Raw genomic sequence first — 25092 nt, 5'->3', positions numbered from 1 at the left:
GGGGAGAGCCTTAAAGGTGCAGATCAGAGATGCTTTGGTGGTGGCCCCCATCCCTGAAAGATCTGCCAGGCTTCATCCCTTTCTGGAGTCAGCTTAAAGATATTCTCAATGATAAATATCTTTGCTTTAGAAAAATGCTAAAATGTAAGTCCTTGTCCTGACAGTCTTGGAGTCTGATTATAATTGATACTCGAAGTGTATTCAGTGAGATGTTTAGCTCTTGCTGCCTTCCTGTTCGAGTGATCATTTATCTTCTGCGTTCTACTGATTTGTGCGTGGACTTGAGTATCTTAATAGAGAAGCAACTGGAATGCAAGTGTCCTTCTGCATGCTTGGTGGCACGTGAAGGTGAAACCAGAATTTTTTTTCTTTTATAAAAAAAGGCTTTTGTTAAAGGATGAAGACTAAGCAAGCCTCTGGCCTCCATTTCAGAGACCTCCCTTTCTATTTTGTGAAAATCAAGTTTTGCAAGAGGGAAGGAAAAACGGATTAAAAGCATAACTTCATGAAAGATATTGTCCCCCAGCGTGGTTGAACACCTGACCTAAAATGTTCGATCTTCTGTACTGGGCTTTTGTCAATAAGGAGATCCATGCATATAACCAGGTTTCCAGTTTGGTGTAGTGGTTAAGTGTGCAGACTCTTATCTGGAAGAACAGGGTTTGATTCCCCACTCCTCCACTTGCAGCTGCTGGAATGGCCTTGGGTCAGCCATAGCTCTGGCAGAGGTTGTCCTTGAAAGGGCAGCTGCTGTGAGAGTCCTCTCAGCCCCACCCACCTTACAGGGTGTCTGTTGTGGGGAAGGAAGGTAAAGGAGATTGTAAGCTGCTCTTCGACTGTGAGATTCAGAGTGGAGGGCAAGATATACATCCAATATCATCTTCTTCTTACTGACTAGATCAGGAACTGTGGCCATAAATGGAACAATCATTCATCTGTGCACAGGGATGCTTGTCAGAGTATGGATGTCGTCCATCTTCAGCAGGCTTCATTTTGGGCAGGAGCTCACAGGAACAGAGCTCCAGAATCTCTAAACTGTATTTTGCTCTTTCTTTCTAAACTCCACCCCCCCCCCCCCAAAAAAAAACCACCTTGCTTCTGGGCTTCATCATTCAAACCCCCTGTGAGAATTTTACTGAACTCTAAGATTTGACATACTTTCTAACATGTTTCCCCACAAAAAATGGGAAAATAACCAACACATACAAAGCAGACAGATGGAAATCTTCATCGTGCTATTGCGGTCACAAAGGAGAACATGATTGAAAAAGTATGACGGGAGTAAGGTTTTCTTATGACAATTATAATTCCAGAAGCATTTTAAGGGAGATGCTGAGCTGATATAATTGAGCACACCTTCCAGTGACGTCACGGATGTGGGGCATATGCAAATGAGTTGTGCTAATGAGCTCCAGCACCCTTTTTTCTACTAAATGACCCCTGATCTTCAGTGCACTGCTTTCAGTGGCAAGTGCATTCCAGTTCCCATCACTGTCCATATCGGTGAGGGATGTTGCAGCTTATCATGCGGAATCAGCCTGGTTTGGTGCTCGGAGCAGGATCTAGGGGCGTTTTCGCACTGACCTTAATCGGCAGCGACGCCCCTCTTCACCGCGCAGGATTGCCGTGGAGCACCCGGAAGAGCTGGAAAGTCCCGCGGCTTTTGCGGCGCAAATGGAAACTGGTTTTTGGCTCTTCCGGGTGCTCCGCGGCAATTAGTGCGAAATCCGCGTAGATCCTGCGCGGTGAAGAGGGGCGTCACTACCGATTAAGGTCAGTGCGAAAACGCCCTAGGAGACCCAGGTTCAAATTCCCCCCCTGCCATGGAAGCTTGCTGAATGATCTTGGGCCATTCACACATTCTCAGCCTAACGCACCTCAAACTGTCATTGTAAGGAGAAGAGGAGAACAGTGTAAGCTGCTTTGAGTTCACACTGGGGAAGAAGGCAGGGTATAAATGAATGAATGAATGAATGAATGAATGAATGAATGAATGAATGAATTGGGAGATACCTTTTTCTAAGCACAACTACAACTGGATTGGGCTGTTGCTGTTTACTGTAAATGCATCAACTTACCGCTTGAAAAGGGTTTTAATTTCCCGTCCTTTTTTCCTTCTTTCTCCCTTGGTTTTTTTTGCATGTTGACTTCCAGATGGGATACACTCCATTACATGTTGGCTGCCACTATGGAAACATCAAAATAGTCAATTTTCTTCTGCAGCAATTTGCAAAAGTTAATGCCAAAACAAAGGTGAGATTCCGCTTTTTTCTTATACCCACCTCTTCCCCCCCCCACCTCCCATCTCAAGTGATTTTGGCTTTCTATTGGGGTGGGCTGGAAATCCCCATTAAAATTCCTTCTTCCTTTTTTTCCTCCCTCCCATTTAGAACGGCTACACCTCCCTTCATCAAGCAGCCCAACAGGGACATACCCACATAATCAACGTCTTGCTCCAGAATGGCGCGTCACCCAATGAGCTCACTGTGGTGAGTGAGATGCAACGGGAATGTTATTCTTGGCTGCGGGCTGGGGAGCAGAGTCATGCTTTCCCTCTGCTAACCGCTGCTATTCCTCTCGGACTGATTATGTTGCTTCTGTAGAAGGCTGGTGGGAAAAGGGTGGGCGTAGATATGCAGACACACATCGGTGCGCTGTTGCTCCGCAGAAGCATAACTGTCATGCGTCTTTAGGGGAGAGAAGGTGGCTTAGGGGAGGGACGGTGGCTCAGTGGTAGAGCATCTGCTTGGGAAGCAGAAGGTCCCAGGTTCAATCCCTGGCATCTCCAAAAAAGGGTCCAGGCAAATAGGTGTGAAAAACCTCAGCTTGAGACCCTGGAGAGCCGCTGCCAGTCTGAGTAGACAATACTGACTTTGATGGACCGAGGGTCTGATTCAGTATAAGGCAGCTTCATATGTTCATATGTCCTTGTCTCCGGGGACCAACAACTTTTAGCAGTTCTCTGCTTTTGCTCTGGATCCACGTATGCATAGACTGTAAGGCTCATCATTACTTAAAATCTGTCTCTTTCGGGCCCAACCACCATAGTATTTGCCTCTCTTTGCTTAGCACTGCTTTAATCTTCACGTGGCAAAAGAGTTTCCTGCTGCTCTGCTCATGTTGCACTGTGTGTTCTGCGGGCGGGCAGGCATTTCAAACCCTGACAGTCAGTGCCGGGTTAAACCCTGTGGAGGCCCCTAGGCAGTCAAAATCTTGGGGGACCCTCCTTGCAAATTATCTCAGAGTCAGAGCACCCGCCCCACAGCCCATTGCCCCCGCTGCAGCCTGCAGGCACCTCCTCAAAAGCCCCCTTGACAAAGCTGTGGGGAAGAGGCAGAGAGAGGCAAACTTGACGACAACGCTAGCAGCAGCTTCACCAGGCAAATTGGGCAAAGAGCGACTCAGGCGCTGGCTGTGCGTGCAGGCTCCGAGGGCTGCAAGCAGAGGGAAAACTGGGGGAGAGGCGTCCCAGGGCTCCTAAAGGCATGGGAGCCCTTAGGCCAGTGCTTACTTGGCCTAATTGTTAGTCCAGCCCTGCTGACAGTCATGACCAGGTAGCCCTGATGGATCCCAGATCTGCAGTGTGCATAGCATCTTCAGGAATGCATTCAGTTTGCTCTAGAGAATACTGGTGTCTGTCCGTGGAAAATACAAGTGCCAGCAAAAAAGTGTGAAGCTGCTAAGCTCGTTCTACTCCTTGGGTGGAAGAATATTGTCTGGTAGAAATCATCCCCCCCCCCCTTTTCCCAGGGAACCCTGGGAATTATAGTTCTGTGAGGAGGCATGGGGGATTTTTTTCAAGTTTCTAGGACTGGTATAAAGCTGATACAAACTATTAATGTGCGTATGGCCTTTGGGTGTGTGCTTCTTGAAAAATTATGTCTAATTGCTTTCTGTTCTGCGTTTCGTTAAGAATTGCATGCAGATTATCTCAAAACTGGGGATTGGCTGCGCGGCTTGTTGGTACACGATAGTTAGAAATTAAGCATTGATCGCCCTGAGAATCTACGGGGCAGACGTCCTGCTTCGGGGGCAAGCTGCAAGTGTTACATGAAACATTCGCTCCCTTTTGTGTGATTGTGTATGTGAGCGTGTGTCTCTCTCTCTTCTGCATCTGGAAGTCATGGTGATCTCTAGTGACTGACCCCAACTGGAGGCCTGGAGAATATTTAGAGAGGTGGCTGAATAAAGCCTGCTCCTGCCTCCCAACGGCTGGTATTCCAAGGAGATCTCACATCCAGGGGTGGAATTCTAGCAGGAGCTCCTTTGCATATTAGGCCACACACTCCTGATGTAGCCAGTCCTCCAAGATCTTACAAGCCTCTTTATTGTAAGCTCTTGGGGGATTGGCTACATCAGGGGCATGTGGCCTAATACACAAAGGAGCTCCTGCTAGAATTCCACCCCTGCTCGCATCTAAGCACTTGCCAGAATTGACCCAGCTTAGCTCCTGAGATCTGACAAAATCTGGCTTGCCTCAGGGTAATCACGGCAGTTTTTGAATGTTCATCAAGACACATTTTCTTGAATGTTAATATAAAAATTGAACACTAAGGGGGCAAGGATACATCCTTGTTTCACCCCTCTCCTGACCGGGACTTTGTGAGACAAGTGACCTTGGAAATTACATCTCACCGATAGGCAATTGTCCTCATGGAGAGTACAAACGAGGGCAGTTTTCTTAAATGCAACCCAATAGCATTAGCTCTCTCCCCCCCAGCCATCTGTTGAGCCTCAAATCCTGTTCACAGCAATCTGTTTTGATGAACTTTCCCACTGTTTAGAACGGGAACACTGCCCTTGCCATCGCCAAACGACTGGGCTACATCTCAGTGGTCGACACTCTGAAGGTCGTGACGGAAGAGACAATGACTACAATTGTAAGTACAGCTGTATTTCAGTAGTATATATAAAACCAGCTTTTAACAAAGATGTTTTTAACTGAATGCTATCGGATTATACACTTTTGCTAAGTTTAGAAGAGACCTGCTCAACATGTCCTCACACAGGGCTTTTTTTGTAGCAGGAACTCCTTTGCATATAAGGCCACACACCCTTGCTGTAGCCAATCCTCCAAGAGATTACAGGGCTCTTCTTTCAGGGCCTACTGTAAGCTAGGAGGACTGGCTACATCAGGGGTGTGTGGCCTAATAGGCAAAGGAGTTCCTGCTACAAGAAGACATTGGATTTATATTCCACCCTCCACTCAAGAGTCTCAGAGCTGCTCACAATCTCTTTTATCTTCCTCTCCCACAACAAACACCCTATGAGGTGGGTGGGGCTGAGAGAGCTCTCCCAGAAGCTGCCCTTTCAAGGACAAGCTCTGTGATAACTATGGCTGACCCAAGGCCATTCCAGCAGGTGCAAGTGGAGGCGTGGGGAATCAAACCTGGTTCTCCCAGATAAGAGTCTGCACACTTAACCACTACACCAAACTGGCTCAACAAAAAAGCCCTGTCCTCACAGCTGTTTCACACAGAGCTCTCTATCAATCTGAAAAGCCCTTCGTTGATTCCCTCCTCAAAATAAAGATTCTAGAACTCATTATTACAAAAATACGCTTGAAACAGAAGGAGAACTTTCCAGTTCATTCTCTGTCGCCAAGAAAGCCGCCCATCTCTGATCTAAGCAAACATCCACACAACATCTGACATGATTTCTGGTTTTGAGGCTAATATGTAAGCAAGCCTTTATTTATACAGGTCACCAGGGCTTTTTTGGTAGAAAAAGCCCAGCAGGAACTCATTTGCATATTAGGCCACACTTCATTGTTTCACATAGGGCTTTTTTGTAGCAAAAGCCTAGCAGGAATTAACTTACATATTAGGCCACACCCCCTGACACCAGGCCAGCCGGAACTGCGTTCCTGTGCATTCCTGCTCAAAAAAAACCCTGCAGGTCACAAAGCTGTATATGCACATGAAGGATGCCGGGGACAGTATGACTGCTGTCTCATCTCCATTTAAAGCCATCTGTGCCTGTGGCCATCACTACATCCTCTGGCAGCGAATTCCACACTTTAATCACTCTTTGTGAGGGGCAAGCCCATTCTAGGGAGGGAATGCCACGGTCCACAGGAAGTCCTCCTTTGGGCTCCTGCTAACCTAACCTCAGAAGGAGCAGGTTTCCATAGCAAGGACCCTCCAGGTTTTTCTCAGGAGGATTATATGGGTGGACGCTGTCCTTCAAGTGTGTTGGGTCCAAGCATTTGGGGCTTTAAGAGTGAAAAACAGCACTTAGAATTGGGCTTCTTCACCCAAAGAGTGATTAACACATGGGATTCACTGCCACAGGAGGTGGTGGCAGTTATAAGCATAGACGGCTTCAAGGAGGGATTGGATAAATATATGGAGCAGAAGTCCATCAGTGGCTGTTAGCCACAGGTAGAGCCAAGCGGGCAGCCATGTTGATCTGAAGCAGTAGAACAAAGCAGGAGTCAAGTTCACATTTAAGAACAACAAAGTTCTGAATAAAACTTGGTTGGTCTTAAAGGTGCACTAGACTCCTGCTTTATTAGCCACAGGGTATTGATGGAATTCTCTGTCTGGGGCAGTGATGCTCTGTATTCTTGGTGCTTGGGGCAGGGGGGGGCAATGGGGGGAGGGCTTTTAGAGTCCTGGCCCCACTGGTGGATCTCCTGATGGCACCTGGGGTTTTTTGGCCACTGTGTGACAGAGTGTTGGACTACATGGGCCATTGGCCTGATCCAACATGGCTTCTCTTATGTTCTTATGGCCAGAAAACACACTGGGAGCCCATATAATTAAGCACATTGTTTTACATTCATTGTGGCAACTCTCCATTAACATTCTGGAGGCTGCATTTTGCACCAGTTCTGCTTCCTGAACCATCTTCAAGGGCAGCCCCAAGTACAACACATTACAGTAATCTAACCTCGATGTTAAAAAGGTCACAGTATCTAGGCCAGCCTTCTCCAGGAATGGCCTAGAGAAATTTTAATTTTTCATTTTAAGATACAAAACATTAAAGGAAAATTTAGACCAAAGCAAACATGTTAAAGAGTGGGAGCTTAATTCTTTCCCCACCTGCTACTTCTCTGCCTCAGACCCTACCTGGTGCATACTCACTGTTCCCCATTCCAGAACCAGCCACATTATTGGAGAAGTCCCATTTTTGGGTGGTGATGCTATGATTGGCCTCAGGTCTGTTTTCCTCATCAGGTCTTGGACTGTGAATGGAGCTGATTTCACCATCTGTTGACTCAGTCCCATTCATTCTGCATGCATAATGGAGGCCTCAGGAGGGCACCTCATAGGATTCTTACATGACGCTACCTTCCAGAGTGTAGTGGTTAGGAGTGATGGACTCTAATCTGGAGAACCAAGTTGTTGTTTTTTTTTTCCTCCACATAAAAGCCAGTTGGGTGACCTTGGTCAGTTCTCTCAGAGCTGTTGTCTCAAGAGCAGTTCTCTCAGGGTGTCTGTTGTGAGGGGAAGAGGGGACAGAGATTATAAGCCTTTCTGAGACTCCCAAGTGAAGGGGGGGTAATAAATCCTCTTCCTCTTCTTCTTCTCCTTCCCCCCTCTTCATGTTTCCTCAGTACCCGAGCATTATTGCTATACTACAAGAGTTCATGTACCACGTAAGGGTGGTTGGAGAGGGGCAGGCTGCAGAATGCTCTAAGGAGAACCATAAGAGGACTCAAGGTTTGAAGTGTGCGTGGCACTTCTCATTCGTTTTCAGGTTGCAATAGGAGTATTGTTTATGCGTTACATCTGTATTAGGGTCGCCTGCTCCAGCTTGGGAAATTGCTGGAGATTTGGGGAGGGGGCAGTGCCTGGGGAGGGGATCGAGATCCTCTGTAACCACCAGTTTTTCCAAGGGAACTGATCTCTGTAGTCTGGAGTTCAGCTGCAGTTCTGGGAGAACTCCAGTCCCCAGCTAGAGGCCAGTAACCCTAAGCAAGCAAAAGTTTGAATATTAGGTAAGATAAGGTTTAAAAAACTCAGTCAGCTTGTGGAACAGTGAGGTCCACGTAACAGTTCCCTGGCACTGTTTTGGATTGGAAAAATAATATAGAAGAATGTCACCCTTTCCTAGTGCTGCCATCCTAACTGGAATTTCACACACACACACAGAGTGCCTCATTTAATAAAACAAATCCAAAAATGTGGAAAGTTCTGCTCCCAGAATTCCCGCTCTCTCAAGTAGCTGACCCTTTGCTGAAATATCAAGAAAATTGTATGGTCCTACCTTTCTTGTAAGGAATGACTAAAACAATGTTTATCACTGTGAAAGTGTTATTTAAATACCGTTTATTATTAACATTTTGTTATTTCCTACAAAATGCTATTGGTAGTCTCAGGATGAAAGGACATTTCGTTGTCTTTCACAGACTGTCACAGAAAAACATAAAATGAATGTCCCGGAAACAATGAACGAAGTTTTGGATATGTCTGATGATGAAGGTATGATGTAATGGTGCTTCTTATTTTCCATTGTTTGTTGTTGCATAACTTAATGGCAAACATGATTGTCAATCTATTTTTAATTGAATTTTAATTGTTTTGTCCACTTAAATCGTGCAGTTCGTAAAGCGAATGCCCCCGAAATTCTCAGTGATGGTGAATATATGTCAGATGGTGAAGAAGGTATTTCTGGAATTTCTTTTGTATCGCAGTGGCCTCTGTCCTTTGACATTTTCAATTTCTGTCCTAACATGGCAAAGCAGTGCTGCATGTACACTACCGTTATAGGGAGCTGTTAGATCTCAGCAGGCTTCAGGTTCAGTAGGAGCTCACAGGAGCACAGCTCCTGAACCTTTCTGAAGTACCCCCTCCTCCTCCCCACCTACCTTGTCTATTGAATAGTAGGTGAAGCTGCATAACAATCCCTGGATTAGGAGAGCGGGCAGCCAGCCAGCCAGCCGGCCAACCACCAGGAGCTTTGCCACATCCCCAGCAGCTCTCATGAACCCCTGGAGAAGCCCGCGCCACCCTTTCTCCACTTCTTATGTGATTTTGGGTGGCCGATGGCTTGTTGGCCTTTTGACCTGGGGGGGGGGCAGCCCAGGAGAGCCCCAGGTGAGCGAGGCCTGCTTGGGCTAGCTGGATCTCCAGCCAGCCCGATCAGGCCTCACTCACCCGGGTCTCTTCTTTCTTGCATCGGGTTGCTTTTGGCTGAGGGGGGGGGGCAACTTATGCTAATGAGCTCCACCACCTATTTTTCTACAAAACAACCCCTGGATCTCAGGCGAAACCGAGTTGATAGTTTCTATCAATGGATTGTTACTTTTTATGTTCCCCTGGTTAAACTCACTGAGATTGTACTGTGTTGTACAGGGTTCTTGAGGTGACATCTCAGTTCATGTTACAGAAGTGTATCCTCACTATGCTTGTGAAAGACTGCCACGATTATTCCCCCCCCCTCTCCCTTAATGATAGGAGTTTTGTTCAAAGATGCTCTTCTGCAAGTACAAGGGTACTTACACTAGTGCAAGGGTCTTCAGCATGGTACCCATGGCCACCATGTTGCCTAGCAACACTTTTCCTGTGGCCCACCAAGTCCTTTTAAAAGTGGGAGGGGCTAGGTAGAGCATCTGCCCAGCAGGGCCTCTGGTTGGCTATGCAGATTAAAAGGAGGAGAGGCAGTTTTTGCTGATCCCCCCTTTCACCCCCCACTGTATTCATGAATAGAGGATGACCCCAGGTCTCCTATACCTTTACAAAGTTACATAGAATTGGTACAGGTCCTTCTGAAACTCAGAAGAATTGCATGAAATTCTTCTTCCTATGCAAACACTGAAAGGTGCAACAGCCTTTGGTTAAGGTATCAGCGTTGTAAATAAAAAACCTCTAAGAGACACCATAAATTTTAAACAACCAGACAGTGTAATGTAGAGGTCAGTGGTGTTCTGACAAAGCTTGCACATAGAACTTCAAATAAACAAGAGCATGTAGCAAAAAGATATTCACAAAAGACAGTTGAAAAACAGTCTTTCCAGTCACAAAGGAGTAACAATATTCCAGTATTTAGTTCATAGAACTAAAGGAAGCCCTTCCAAAGACGTCTGATCTAGATATCAAGACGTTTCATCCATCTTTCTTCAGTTTGGAGGCTTATTTATCATTGAAACCCAATCTTTACAATACATTCATAGAAGACCAACAAAGTTCAAAACATATCTGTTTTTCCAGGTTCTCACCTTTGGTTAAGGTACGGCTCTCTTAAAACACTGGGACTGCCAAAATCAATATAGCTTACATAAAACCTTGTCCAGACATCTTGCTGGAATGGACTAAATCTAATACATATTAGAACTGTTGTAAAACCTGATAGATTTTTGGATTGCAATCCATAAACTTTGCTTATTCACAAGATGCACCATTGTCTACATATTTTTTTGTTATATTTGGGGGGGGGGGGACTCTGAAACAGCTAATTTTAAAAAAAGATTATAGGAGCCTTTTCAAGGTCTGTTCCCTTGGCAACCACCCTCAAAGTGCCGAGATCTCAGAAACAGCAGAAGTTACTATAGGTGGAAGTAGATAACTGGTAATTTTATAAGGAGGTTTCTTATACTAGGTTAGAGTGTGGAACACTCTAGCTCAATCAATATTGTCTCCTTTGAAGAACAGTAGCTCTGCAATGCCTCAAGCATAGGTCTTCCTGAGTTCCGAGATTCTAACTGGCAGGGGTGGAATTCTAGCAGGAGCTTCTTTGCATATTAGGCCACACACCCCTGATGTAGCCAATCCTCCTAGAGCTTATGAGGCTCTGTTTTGTAAGCTTTTGGAGGATTAGCTACATCAGGGGTGTGTGGCCAAATATGCAAATGAGCTCCTGCTAGAATTCCATCCCTGCTAACTGGAAATTTAAAGATTTGAACCTGGGATGTTAGCTATATGCTCTTCCACTGAACAGCACCAATAAGTTGGAGTTCTTTGGAGGGGACCAAAGAAATGCTACCCAGGGCTGGTTGATGAATTTTCAATAAAAGTCATCACTAGTACATGGTCATGTATATGCAGCAGGCTTTTCTTATACTAACATTCCTTATTAATTCTCTTAGCAATCATTGTGCTTTGATGCACACTATAGTTTTCATAATTACTGCAATTACTGGGGATAACCCTTTTTCTTCCAGACCTTTCTTCACTATGTTAATCAAGTGCCATTAACCTCCTTGGGGCATTCTCTGATGTTATTCCTGCTTCTTTTAATAAATAAAATGTTTATGTGTTATAATTTTATTCCAACTGATGTCTGAAGCGGATATAAAAGTATTGTTGAAGAAAAGTGATAGGCGCTTATCAACAGGGAACACATGTGGAAAGATTGCAGGGGTACGTTTTTAATATCCGGTCTATACTCTCAATTGGATTGCGGGTTCTGGAATTACTTATTGAAATTGTTGGTGATATATGACCTAAAACAGAAAAAGCTTTCGTGGGTTTAAAAAACCCCCTCTATATGCAATTGTCCTGATTTCCTCCGTTAAAAGGTAGTCCTCTGTAATTCTTTGGAAAGTAGGACTGAAGTACTAGGCTGTAACAGTCATGTAGTTGTACGCTGAGATGACCTTCTTTGTATCCTTTTCTTACAGCCTGTTAATTGATGGTTGACCAGAAAAGTTTGCTTAGTTGGCAGTTTGGCTGTCTTTTATCTACAGCCATCTTGGCATGCATCTTGAATCACACAGGGCAGCAGGAACTTAAATTGGTTTCTTCAGTTTGTAGACAGGTGATGAAAATACAGTTTTAAAATCGGACAAATGGGGATTTTGAGGAACCAGACAGATTGTCTTAGACACTAGCACTCTTCGGCCAGACATTGTTTCTGCACCCTTGTAGTGATTGCACAAGCTCTATTTGCGTAAGGATTATTTCAAACGCACAGTGTCCAAAGGAAACATACCCCATAAAATCTAACTTGAACCTTCCACAGTTTAAGAAGGAGGAAGTAGAAAATGATGTTTTCACATTAGTTTATAGTTGCCTTAAATACTGTCCTCATGTATTCAGACTATCATAGCAAATATTACAGCTTTGAGCAATTACGTTTGTTGTTTGCTGCTGCAAACTATTGAGGCGTGTTCCTTGAAGGTTTATCTGTGTATTGCCTAAACCTAAACGTTTTTTGTTCTGATTAATCTGTTGTACTGAGACTGGGTCAAGAAGGTAACAGTAATTGCTATACAAATAGAATTGTAGAATTCAATCGCTGTACAAATAGAATTGTTCATACTCCTCTTCATAAGAGCCCTCTATAGGGCTCAGTAGGGATAGATTTCAAAAACAGAAGAGCGGACAAGTGATAGGTAACTAACTCTAGATACTTAATTTGTTTTTAGCAAACTCATTCTATTCTGAGTTATGATGTGAGCATTCTGAACTAATAGGACCAATAGTGGGGTTGCCAGCTTCAGGTTGGAAAATTCCTGGAGATTTGGGGGTACAGCCTCAGAGAGTGGGTTTTTGGGGAAGGGATGGAGGTCAGTGGGATATAATGCCGCACCCTCCAGAGCAGCCAGTCTCTCCAGGAGAAATGATCTCTGTTGTCTGGAAATCAGTTGTAATTCTGGGAGATCTCCAGGCTCTACATGGAGGTTGTTATCACTGAGTAGGGAGGCATGTCACCTTATCCAGATGTGAATGGAGATTGCTCACCAGAGCCACTAAAGTCGTATCTGTCCCAAATCTAAGGCTCAAGCCAGACTGAAATGGGTCAAGGGAAGGTGTGTCTTCCAGCTATTTATTTCTGTAACTGTTCAGTGACCACCAGTTCAAAAATCTTATCCCAAAACAGCAAGTTGTATACTGACCTATAATTAGCCAAGAATGAGTTTTTCAATAAAGATTCTACCACTGCTTTCTTAAGCTCTTTAGGGAAAACTCCATTAAACAGCGAGGAGTTAAAGCTGTACATAATGCTATACTTAGTAGTTGGATGGGAAACAACCAAGGAAGTCCATGATCACTGTGCAGAGGCAAGCAATGCAAAACCACCTCTGTTCATCTCTTGCCTTGGAAACCACAGGGTTGCCATAAGTCAATCGTGACTTGATGGCACTTTCCACCATCTGTTGGTTCATAGTAAAATCCAAAAACAAAAGCTACATAATAAAGTTTGTGAAAACCAGTGAGATTATAAAACACAGTGTTTACTCTTTCATAGTCTTCAGAACACTTAAATAGGGTTGCCAGGTCTGTGTTAAATAATACCTGGAAAATTTGGGGGTGGAGCCAGGAGAGGGTGGGGTTTGGGGAGGGGAGGGGCCTCAGCGTGGTGCAGTGCCCTAGAGCCCACCCTTCAAAGCAGCCATTTTCTCCAGCGAAGCTGATCTCCGCCAGCTAGAAATCAGTTGTAAAAGCAGATCTCCAGGCCCCACCTGGAGGCTGGCAACCCTACAAAGCACAATGTTCTTCACATTCCATTTTTGTTACATTTTAATCTTAAAATATATCCATCATAACGTTGCTGAGGTTTCTGCCCCATTACCAGTAAATCCGAAATAACATGGATGCACTAGAGTTTGCATAATTTTGAGGTTCTCGTATCATATCGCAGGGTTGCCATTGCTGGATTAGGATATTCCTAGACATTTGGGGGTGGAGCCTGGGTACAGTAGTGGGAAGAGCCCAATAGGGCATAATGCCAATACAAGTCCACCTTCCAAAGCAGCTATTTTCTTCAGGGGAATTGATCTCTGTTGCTTGGAGATCAATTGTAATTCCAGAAGGTCTCCATGCCCTAATTAGAGACTGTCAACTCTAAATGGTTGCTGAGAGGCTGAAATAATTAGAACTTTGTTGGTTCTTCTATTAGAGAACAGAGGTCACCACCAATACTCCCTCTTAAGCTGTGGAGTCCTGTGAGCAAATATTCTACTTTGTGAGCAACTGGCATTAAAGTTGCGAGCTACTGTGGGGCAGAGCCGTAAGCTGCAGTACTGCAGTCCAAGCTCTACTCACGACCTGAGTTTGATCCTGGTGGAAGCTGTGTTCAGGTCGCTGGCTCAAGGGTGACTCAGCCTTCCATCCTTCCGAGGTCAGTAAAATGAGTGCCCGGCTTGCTGGGAGGAAAGTGTAGATGACTGGAGAAGGCAATGACAAACCACCCCGTAAAAAGTCTGCCGTGAAAAACGTTGTGATGCGACGTCACCCCAGAGTTGGAAACGACTGGTTCTTGCACAGGAGACTACCTTTACTGCATAAATTAGTTTATTTTTCCTGAGCTGAGACAAAAATGTGTGAGCTGGTGACAAAAAAAACTGTGAGCTACGTCACACTAACTCAGCTTAGGGGGAACACTGGTCACCACAGCATCCCTTCCCACAGCATCCCTTCCCGCAAACTGTAATCCCTTCATCAGGTCCATATCAATTAATGACTAAACAGCAAACGTTCTGGGGGGTGGCCCTCTTTGCCTTTCGGAAAACAAGAAATTCCTTCCAAGATAATTGATCGTTTACCTGCTTCAGTTCTTGCCAGCCCTCCTTCCTTTTTATATGCAAATCCAGCCCCTGTTAACAAAAGAACTTCTTTGTTTTACATAAGCCTGGGCTTTAATGGGCTTTTCTTGCAAGAGCTCTTACCAAAGTTGTCGGTAACCAAAGCACGCCCCACATACGTACAAGTTTCAAAATCTGTACCAAAATAAAGGAAACTTTAACTCCATGCGAGAGCCTCTTGCTGCAGTCCTCCTCCTGAAAGAACGTTTGAAGAGAGACTTCTGTTTTGTATAGTTCTTCCAAGTGAGGGGTGTTGTTTACTGGTGCCTTTCTCCATGGAAAGCTAAGCCAAGAATACAGTAAATGGGAGGTTGTTTTCCTTCTGTTGCCTCAAGTAAGTAAACTCAGTATTTAGCTACTTTGCTGTATCCGGCTGTGCAAAATTGAGCATGTGGGGGGCAGTAAAGGTAAGGTAGTCCCCTGTGCAAGCACCAGTCGTTTCCGACTCTGGGGTGACGTTGCTTTCACAACATTTTCATGGCAGACTTTTTACGGGGTGGTTTGCCGTTGCCTTCCCCACTCATCTACACTTTCCCCCCAGCAAGCTGCGTACTCAGTTTACCGACCTCGGAAGGATGGAAGGCTGAGTCAACCTGGAGGCAGCTACCTGAGCCAGCTTCCGTCAGGATCGAGCTCAGGTCATGAGCAGAGGGCTCTGACTGCTGTACTGCAGCTTTTCTACTCTGCGCCACGGGACTCTTGTGGGGGGCAGTGGGGGACCTTAAAAATGAGGTTCACTGAGCAGCCACTGTATCCACTATTTCATTCTAAAGACTTATTTCCTCCTTGCCCTGTATTTCATATTCACAGTCTGTTAGGGGTTCTGGCATCAGTTTCACAGATGCTATTGAAAATACCGAGCATAGAGAAAAAGGGAGGGAGAGTTTCCAGCATTATATAGAACCAGAGCTCTTTTGAAAATTTTTTAAAAGTATCTATTAAGACTGTGCAAAAGATGATACAATAATTAAGGAGGGTATACATTACATAGTTGTAGACCAGTTGCATACAGAGTTACTTCAATTTAAAAAGTCTGGAACTTGCAGTGGTCCATTAGAATTAACCAAAGATACCAAATATAAATCTAATAATCACTAAAACTGGAAAACAGAGTATCCTTTAGAGTTGTTAACGAATTTCTAGTGTTGACAGCAAGCATTTTTAAATTCTGAAATCAGAAGGCTGGTAAGAGGTTGCCACAGGGAATCTTCCTTTATTAAGAAGTAATATTATTCATCTTTTTTGTTTTTACAAGGCAAACACTTTCAGTGCATGCATTAAAATTTATTTATAATACAAATCATTGCCAGCTGCGATACGGGGCAGGCCTGCGGTCCCTTTGACATTTCTGAAGAAAGGAAGAGTTCCACTTCGGAGGTTCTAACTCTGCTTAGGCTGATGCTGCAAGATTAACATGTTAAGAAATGTGACCCATCCTTTTTTTGATTGTGTGGATATGCTGCAGGGAATCACAAATGGCCTGGGAATGCTGCAGCAGGCAGAAATGTTGTGTGTGCACATGATAAAACAGGCGAGTGAGGTGCATACACGTAAATGCACATCACAGCGGGAACACCGTGAGCATACACAAGTATTTACATACCTGCTCTTGCTGATTTCTGAGTCTTGTGAAGTGGCCATCCTAGCAGAACAAAGCTGAGTCAAGTAGCACCTTTAAGACCAACAAAGTTTTATTCAGAATGTAAGCTTTCGTGTGCTTGAAGAACACTTCGTCAGAGAGTAGGATGGAATGGCAAGCAGTCCTAAATATAGAGAAAGTGGGCAGTGAAGCAGCATGCAAAATCTTGGAAATGTCCCTTAGCAGATTAAAAGAATCACAAGCCAGGGCCCAGTGACTGCCAGTCTGTGTCCACTGGGCTAAAAAAACAAAATCGGTAATAAATGCCAGAATAGCAGATTGATGTCCATTAAGTATTCTGCATGTAACACGTGTGTTACATGTTTAAATTAAGCCTCTGAGAATCTTATTCCCTCCTTTTAACCTAGAGCAGACTCTCATTTATTGCAGAATACTTAATGGACATCAATCTGCTATTCTGGCGTTTATTACCGGTTTTGTTTTTTTAGCCCAGTGGACACAGACTGGCAGTCGCTGGGCCCTGGCTTGTGATTCTTTTAATCTGCTAATGGACATTTCCATGATTTTGCATGCTGCTTCACTGCCCACTTTCTCTATATTTAGGACTGCTTGCCATTCCATCCTACTCTCTGACGAAGTGTGCTTAGCGCACACAAAAGCTGACATTCTGAATAAAACTTTGTTGGTCTTAAAGGTGATACTTGACTCCTGCTTTGTTCTACTGCTTCAGACCAACACGGCTGCCCCTCTGGTGATCATAGTGTTCATAAAAGAAGTACAAGCTGTGCTTTCTCTCTCCGCTGCCAGGTTCTCATGCAAAGGGAGGCGGATGCACGCTTTCCATGGGAAGATGCAACCTCTGTTCCCATTTTCCATGGGAAGATGCAATCTCTGTTCCCCTCTCTATAGAAAACACATCCCCTCCATAGGGGTTCAGCATATCTCCCCTCCCCTAGGCACAGATTCTGAAAGCATGCAAAGGGTCAGTGATTTTGCTCCTTCCTAGAAGAAGGTCTTGGAAAGAAGGTGGGTGCTAGAGGTGAATCTAGGGTCACCAGGGAGGGAGTGAGGTAGGGTTGCCAGCTCCAAGTTGAGAAACTCCTGGAGATTTGGGGGCTGTTTCTGGAGAGGACAGGGACCTCGGAGGGGAATAATGCTATAAAGTTAGGGTTGCCAGCTCCAAGTTGGGAAATACCTAGAGATTTGGGGGGTGGAGCCTGGGGAAGGTGAGGTTTGGGAGGGAACCACAGCAAGGTGCATTAGTGCCATAGAGTCCGCTTTCCAAAGTGGTCATTTTCTCCAGGTGATCTATACTGCCTGGAGATCAGTTCTAATCCCAGGAAATCTCCAGCCGCCACCCGAAGGCTGGCAACCCTAGACCCAGTGCACCCTCCGAAGCATCCCTTTTCTCAAGAAGAAGTGAGCTCTGTAGTCTGGAGATGAGCTGCAATTTTGGGAGAGCCAGAGTTTCGACCCTAGCTGAATCCCTTTCCTTTTTTTTTCACCTGTAGAACAAAATAGGAGTCAATTGCACCTTTAAGACCAACTTAGTTTTGTTCAGAACGTAAGCTTTTGTGTGCATGCGCACTTCTTCAGACGAGGAATGAGGTGCAGTAAGCAGAACCACATATAGCTGGTGGGGTTTGGAATGCCAAGTGGTACAAAGTTAGAAACCAACAGCGGAATAGAAAAATTAACACATTCAGAAAACCTTTGATCTGGGTTGAATTAGCGTGGGAAACCATAAAACAGTAACATGTCAGAATGTGAGATCAAAGGTTTTCTGAATTTGTTAATTTTACTATTCGGCTATTGGTTTTTAACTTTGTACCACTTGGCATTCCGAACCCCACCAGCTGTATGTGGTTCTGCTTACTGTACCTCATTCCTCGTCTGAAGAACGGTGCATGCACACGAAAGCTTACGTTCTGAATAAAACTAAGTTGGTCTTAAAGGTGAAATTGACTCCTATTTTGTTCTACTACTTCAGAACAACACAGCTGTCTATTTGGATCTTTTTTCACCTGTGTTCTACTCTCCTGGTAGCAGTTTGGACAGCTTACGTGGTAGTTAAGAGAAAGAAAGGGGCTCCAGACTGCCCTTCACTGTGTTTTCTTCCTTTTTGTTAGCTCCTGCAGTTCTGTTCCATGTGTACTCAGAGTTACACGAGGAAAGGGATCATTAGAATGTTACCTCTTGCTGTGCCCGCTTTGGAGAGCCCCATCTTGTTCATTTTTTCTTTCTGTTCCATCATGGAGTAGTTGAACAAAGCAGGAGTCAAGTTGCACCTTTAAAACCAACCAAGTTTTATTCAGAACGTAAGCTTTCGTGTGCTCTCTAAGCACACTTCATCAGACGAGGAGATCAGGTATAGATCCCTAATGGGTACAGTAAAAGCCCTGTGGTGCAGAGTGGTAAACCTGCAATATTGCAGCCCAAGCTCTTCTCACGACCTGAGTTCAATCCCAGCGGAAGCTGGGTTCAGGTAGCCAGCTTGAGGTTGACTCAGCCTTCCATCCTCCTGAGGTCAGTAAAATGAGTACCCAGCTTGCTTTTTTGGTATAAAAAGCCCAGCAGGAAAACATTTGCATAGTAGGCCACACCCCCTGATGCCACCATTGTTTCACACAGGGCTTTTGTGCAGGAAAAGCCCAGCAGGAACTCATTTGCACATTAGGCCACATCCCCTGACACCAAGTCAGCCGGAACTGTGTTCCTGTGCGTTCCTGCTAAAAAAAAAAAAAGTGCCCTACTTTAAAACATCCCTCCCTCTTTCTAACTAGGACAGGAGTGGCTAAACTATGGCTCAGGAGCCACATGTGGCTCTTTCACACATATTGTGTGGCTCTTGAAGCCCTCACCACCCAGTTGGTCAGCTTGGAGAAGGCATTGCTCTCTTTAAATCACTTCGCCAAGCCAAGCCAGCCAGTGGCTTGGAAAATGCACTTAAAGTTGCTTTCTTTCTGCCTCTGCCTCCCCCATCTATTTGCCTTCCTTCCTGTCTTGCAGCTCTCAAACATCTGACATTTATTCTATGTGGCTTACATTAAGCAACTTTGGCCACCTCTGAACTAGGATAAAAGGACTCAGATTTCAATTTCTACTCTGTGGTGTCTGGCGAAAGGAGCTTTGACTGTTGGAAGGTTACTTCCTGAGACTCCGTTTGGGCTCAGAGGTGCTGCTGGATTCTGCATCGAACTGTTCTCCTGCAGACTGACACAGCTACTCTCTGAAGCTAACCATGTAGATACAATTGGCTAACACCAGGAGTGGAACTCTAGCAGGAGCTCCTTTGCATATTAGGCCACACCCCTGATGTAGCCAATCTTCCAAGAAGACTCTTTTTTGTAAGCTCTTAGAGGATTGGCTACACCTGGGGTGTGTGGCCTAGTATGCAAAGGAGCTCTTGCTAGAATTCCACCCTGAACAAGCCCCAGGGTTAGCTAGGCATTCAGCACACACCAGCAGGCTGTGCATTTCAGGGGAGGAGAGAATAAATCCTCTTCCTGTAAAATAAATTTGTGTTGCAGCCCAAACCTATCCCCTCCCCAAAAAACCTTCCTCAAAAACAGTCATTCCTCTACAGGAGACTGTTCTTTTCTTCCCTGGTGGAGGTTCCATCTGAGAACAAGATTGATGTCCTCTCCCTTTTGTTGCCTCACGGAATGAGAATGTCGCTGAGGTTAATGGTTAACAGAAGCAGCCCTGGTAACACCAACCGCCAGGATCACCACCGCTGAGTGGCTTGGAGGGTTGTTTGTTTATTACCTTTGCCTATCTGTCCTTTCTCTTTTGGCCTCGGGCAGAGGTGGGTTTTCTGCTTTGGGTTCTGCAGGAGGCAAAGAAGAACTTCTCATTCTTCTACCCGAAGACAGGCGGAAAGAAAAGATCTTCTGGAGGGTCTGTTTGCCTTCCCTAGCACAGAACTGGACGCCATTGGGCAAGCAGGCCCTGCCCTTTCCCACACTGAGAAGCCCCTTTCTCACTTGGCCCCAACTCAGAAAAAAAGTAAGACACTAAGATGAAATTCCAGCAAGACCCTCCCAGCGCTATGCTTCCCTTTCTCAGGCCAAATGCATCCTGTCCCACTCCCTGCATGCTTTAACCTACAAGGGTTGATATCAAATTACAGGGAGGGAGAGAGAGAGAGAGAGAGAGAGGGAAAAAAGACAACCCAGTCTGTGCCCTTATTTACATACAAATAACTCCAGCGCTTGTCTGCATGTCACCATTCAAGTCCTGTTGTTAGCAGCTTGCCGGAGAAGTTTTTAAATCCAGTCGGAGGACACTTTGAAAGGATGTAGAGTGCTTGGTTTGTTTGTTTTTTAAGGGAGAATTTTTTTTTTTAAACTCCCCAGAACAGCTGTCATTCCTTATATTTTTAAACTTTCGTTTCACGTTTGGAACGAAAGCTTCTTTTGGGGTTCAGAGGACAAAGAGACATTTTTGAAACCTGTGTGCGCGTTGGGAGAGATCAAGACGTTAAGAAGAGCGCAGCTGGATTGTGGAAAGTGAATATGAAACCGCAGAGATTAGGTTCTTCTGCCGGGTTGGAGATTAACTGTAAAGAACTTCTTAAGAAGCAATAGGACTAATAGGAATTCTTGGACACATCAAGAGGCGGGGGGAATAAAGGACCTATTAGAGACCAGGCGGGTGAAAATGGCTTTCCAAAACAGTAAGACTTTTCTGCTTTTAGCGTTGACTGTGATTTTTAATTTTCTTTCTGATTTTGGCGTGCCGTGGTGCGAGATCTCGACAGACTTGTAAAAACGGTTACTTAAAATAATCGCCGTTGCCGGGGTGGCAGGAAGAAAGTTGATCTGTTATTTTGTCAATTGGAAGGCAGGGACTAGCTAAAGGGGGTATTTTTAGAACTGCTTGGTAGTTTAAAAGAGGGGCCTCCTCTCCACGCCCCCCCCCTTCCCAGCTAATGAATGTTAGACTTAAACTCAGTTGAACCAGTAGAAGCAAGAGTAAAAAAAAAAAATGCAGTCACTCTCGGCGTGAATCCTCATTTTGAACTGTGCAGCTTTGAGAAAGTCCAAATATTTGTGTAAGAAAAAAATGCATGAAATGAACCACTGTACACCAAATTAAACAGGGGGCAGGGAATAGAGCCCTCAAACCGCAAGGGACTATTTTAGAATCTCTGTGTCACTGTTGGAATGTTGCTTGCACGATGACATAATAGGGTGTAGTTTAAATGGCTGAAAGAAAGTTGTTACGTTTAACCCTTCTATGCTGGACGGTTTTATGCTAATATTTAAGAGGACTCGATTTTATTTCAGGCATCGAGAAATGCCTTTGCAAAACGGGCTTCTAGGTGAGTTGATAACTCAATGCTAGGCTGCATAGCTGCTTCACAGGTGAAGTTTTCCTTATACAGGTATTGGGAGATAAGTAGGCGACCACCGTGTGGTCCAGCTGTCAGTTTTTGCTGCACCAGCGAGACTTGTCAGTCATCACTTTCCGGCATATGTGCAGCTAGCAGAATACCAGACATGTAGATAGTCATCAGGTCTTTTTTTTGTAGCAGAAACTCCTTTGCATGTTAGGCCACACCTCCCTGATGTAGCCAATCCTCCAAGAGCTTACAGGGCTCTTCTTACAGGGCCTACTGTAAGAACCTGGAGGATTGGCTACCTCAGGGGTGTGTGGCCTAATATGCAAGGAATTCCTGATACAAAAAAAGCCCTGACAGTCATTGTACAAATACATTGTTTTGAGATTTGTTGTTTGCGACATGCCTGTTTGCAGATGCAGAAAAATTGGCATGGGTGAAATAGCCCTGGCCGACTGTTATATTTAGGTTGACTACTCTAGTGCTAATTTGGGTCATTTATTTTCATTTTTGAGACCCTTCCTTTGAGTGACTCCTGGGTCTCTGAACCTATACCTATGTCTGGACTTAGAATACGTAATTCAGAAAGAAGAATAGATTCAGATGTAACTCATTAGCTACTGTAATGTGATGGATTCATATGTAATTCATTAGCTACTGTAACTTCCTTCTCCAAAGTGAAAAGACATGCTCTCACTTAGAACTCTTCACTTAGTGGGTGTAGGATCCAGGCTACCGTAGTTGTGTTCACCGGAGACATTTATTTAATTTGACTTGTAACCCACCCTCTGCTATGCAACAGGATTCAGGGTGGGGGATAACATTTCCAGTTAGACAACATTACAATCCAATCAGAACCATTTAGAACAACTTAAACATTCAGTAACAAATTTCAATTTGCAGCTGGTACATAGAGGCACACCAGTTTGTCTGCTTGCCTTGTAGGGGGGAAGGAGGGAGGAAGGCAGGCTAGGTGGAAACCAATTCCTGTCCTCAAGCATAGGCCTGGCAGAACATCTCTGTCTCACGTGCTGCGTTAGGTCCCATATGGCACAGATCTCATTCGGCAGAGAGTTCAACTAGTTTGGTGCCAGGACCAAAAAAACCCTCTGGTTCTGGTTGAGAACAGCTGGATTCTTTTTGGGCCAGGGAACACTAATAAGCTCTTCTCACCTGAGCATAATACTCTTTGGGGGGGTGTATACCAGGAGAGGCAGTCCCATAGATAAGTTGGTCCCAGACTGTTTAGGCCCATGAAGTTTAGTACGAGAACCTTGAACTTGATCTGCTATTCAACCTGGAGCCAGTGCAGCTGGCGAAGCACCAGTTAGATGTGAGCTGTTGACAGGGTACCAATAAGAACCTACGTCACTGCATTCTTGATTGTGGTTTCCAGGTCAGTCTCAATGGTAACCTTTGAGCGAGATATGGTTGCCAACCTGGAAGTGACCATCACATGGATCACTGAGGCTAGGTCAGGATGAGACAGGAAAGGGACCAATTGCCTAATCTGGTGTACTTGAAAAAACACCAGTCTCTCAACATTTGTGACCTGGGCCTCCATCAACAAGGAGGCTTCCAGAAACACCCCCAGATTCTTGACAGTCAGCACCGGTGTTAAAAGCACACTGTCGAGAGCCAGAAATTGGTACTTCAACCCTGAATCCCCCTTACCCACCCATAGGACCTTTGTCTTAGATGGACTCAGTCTCAACCGGCTCTCTTTCAACTATCCAACCACAGTCTCCAGCCCCTCAGCCAGGATAGCTGGGGTGGTATCTGGCTGGGTATCCAGCAACAGTTACAGCTGGGTGTCATCTGCGTACTGATGACAACCCATCCCAAAACTTCATATCAGCTGGATGAGGGGGCACATGTAGGTGTTAAACAGCATTGGAGAGAAAATTGTCCCCTGAGGAGACCCCACATACCAAAGAATATTGTGGTGAATCACTCTCTCCTAGCGTAACCCTGTCCGTGATCTTGGAGAAATTAGGCAAGCCACTTCAAAGCCATCCCACAAATTCCTATGTTGATGAGGCAGTGGATCAACAGATCATGGACAACTGTGTCAAAGCTGCTGTCATATCAAGTAATAACAGCAGCCCCAACTCAGCTGCCCACAAAGATAATCTGTGAGGGCGATCCATACCATGCCCATGGCTGGGACAGCCAATGTATCTTCCAGGAAACTCTGGAGATGTTCTGTCACAGCTTTCTCAATTACATTACCCAGAAATGAAAGATACTGGGAGGTAATTGGATGGATCACTAGAATCTAGAGATGATTTCTTTAAGAGTGGTATTACCACAGTCTCTTTTAGTCCCCTAGAAAGACCCTCAAACTTAGGGAAAGATTTATAATGCCCACCAGGGGGCCTGTATTCCATTACCCATTGGCTTTCACCAACCATGATGGACACAGATCTAAGACGCAAGAGTCGGCTTAACAGCACCCAGAATCTTATCAACATCAGCTCGAGAGAGTCAGCTGAAGCTATCCAAAACTGTCAAAAGATGGCCAAGGGATCTCCAGTTCACATATTGTATCAATATTGGTGGGCAGGTCATCACAGAGGGACAAGGTTTTATCTGCAAAAAAGCTTGCAAAAACTTCACAGCTAATGGCCAAATTACCAACATGTTGAGTTCTCTCTGTAAGAGATATAAGTGACCAAATTACTCTAAATAACTATTCCAGGCAAGAGGTAACGGATGCGATGGAGGCTGCATAAAATTCTCTTTTAGCAGTCTTCATTGCAATCTCTTAAACATCTTATGAGATGTTCTTGTGGCTATCACAAGACTGTCATCAAACTCGCTCTTGTCATCTAAACTCTCACTTTATCCTTCAGAGCTCCATGGTATACCATGGGGGGCTAGTTTGGGGCAGAACCGAAAAGAACATTGGGGAGTGATTTCATCAATGGCTTCAGAAAAATGGGCACGCCAGTCTTCTGTGAGCACATCTAATGAATCTCTGGGGGCATCAGATTCCGCAGAGCAGCATTCTAGAACCTAATTGAGTCCATTAGTCTCCATGGATTGCTCGCCACCTAGATAGGAGGGGGCTGGAGCATTCAGCCGAGCCTTCAAGGCAAAGTGGTCTGTCAATGGCAATCAGATCTATATCATGCCAAAGATAAAATCCAGTGCATGGCCTGCTTTGGTGTGTGGGACTTGATACAATGTGGGAGAGTCACAGTGCTGCCATGGAAGACGCCAGGTCCATCACCTGTAAGGAGGAAACAGCATCAGCATGACAGTGAAGTCTCCCAGAACTTAACAATCTTGGGAACTCTAAGGACCAGTCTGCTACCGCCTCCAACGAGCTCAATAAGCTATCTGCTGGTGCATTAGCTGGTTGGCACACCAGCCAGACAGCAAAACTCTTCTCAGCATCCCAGACCTGGCCAACAAAGTCAATACCAGAGATCTTTGGGGTGAGGAGTGCCCTGAAGGAGACAAACTTTTGAATGAGCATTGCCCTTACTCTGTGTCTGATGGAGGTCCAAGAAACTGCAGGCGGGGAGAGCTCTTTCAAGACAACTGTCTTGCCCTCCCTTACCCAGGTCTTGGCCACACGTGCCAGGTCCACCTCTTGCACTGCAAAATAATTTTTCATAAAAGCAGTCTTGCCACATCAGACCTGTAGTCTGTTCTGCAGTCTGCACC

At 45.0% G+C, this 25092-nt stretch overlaps 1 protein-coding gene across 1 annotated transcript in view; it reads left to right on the top strand.

Annotated features, from left to right (window-relative positions):
• ANK3 (ankyrin 3) overlaps positions 1–25092 on the top strand; it is a 353466-nt gene that overhangs the window by 224062 nt on the left and 104312 nt on the right. The window contains 5 exon segments of the mRNA XM_060242643.1: positions 2155–2253; positions 2391–2489; positions 4785–4880; positions 8357–8429; positions 8550–8612. Coding sequence (XP_060098626.1) covers positions 2155–2253; positions 2391–2489; positions 4785–4880; positions 8357–8429; positions 8550–8612 — 430 coding nt within the window.

This window comes from Heteronotia binoei, chromosome 6 (genome assembly GCF_032191835.1).
Source record: "Heteronotia binoei isolate CCM8104 ecotype False Entrance Well chromosome 6, APGP_CSIRO_Hbin_v1, whole genome shotgun sequence".
NCBI classification, from domain to species: domain Eukaryota; kingdom Metazoa; phylum Chordata; class Lepidosauria; order Squamata; family Gekkonidae; genus Heteronotia; species Heteronotia binoei.
This window is presented reverse-complemented; position numbering and strand designations above follow the sequence as displayed.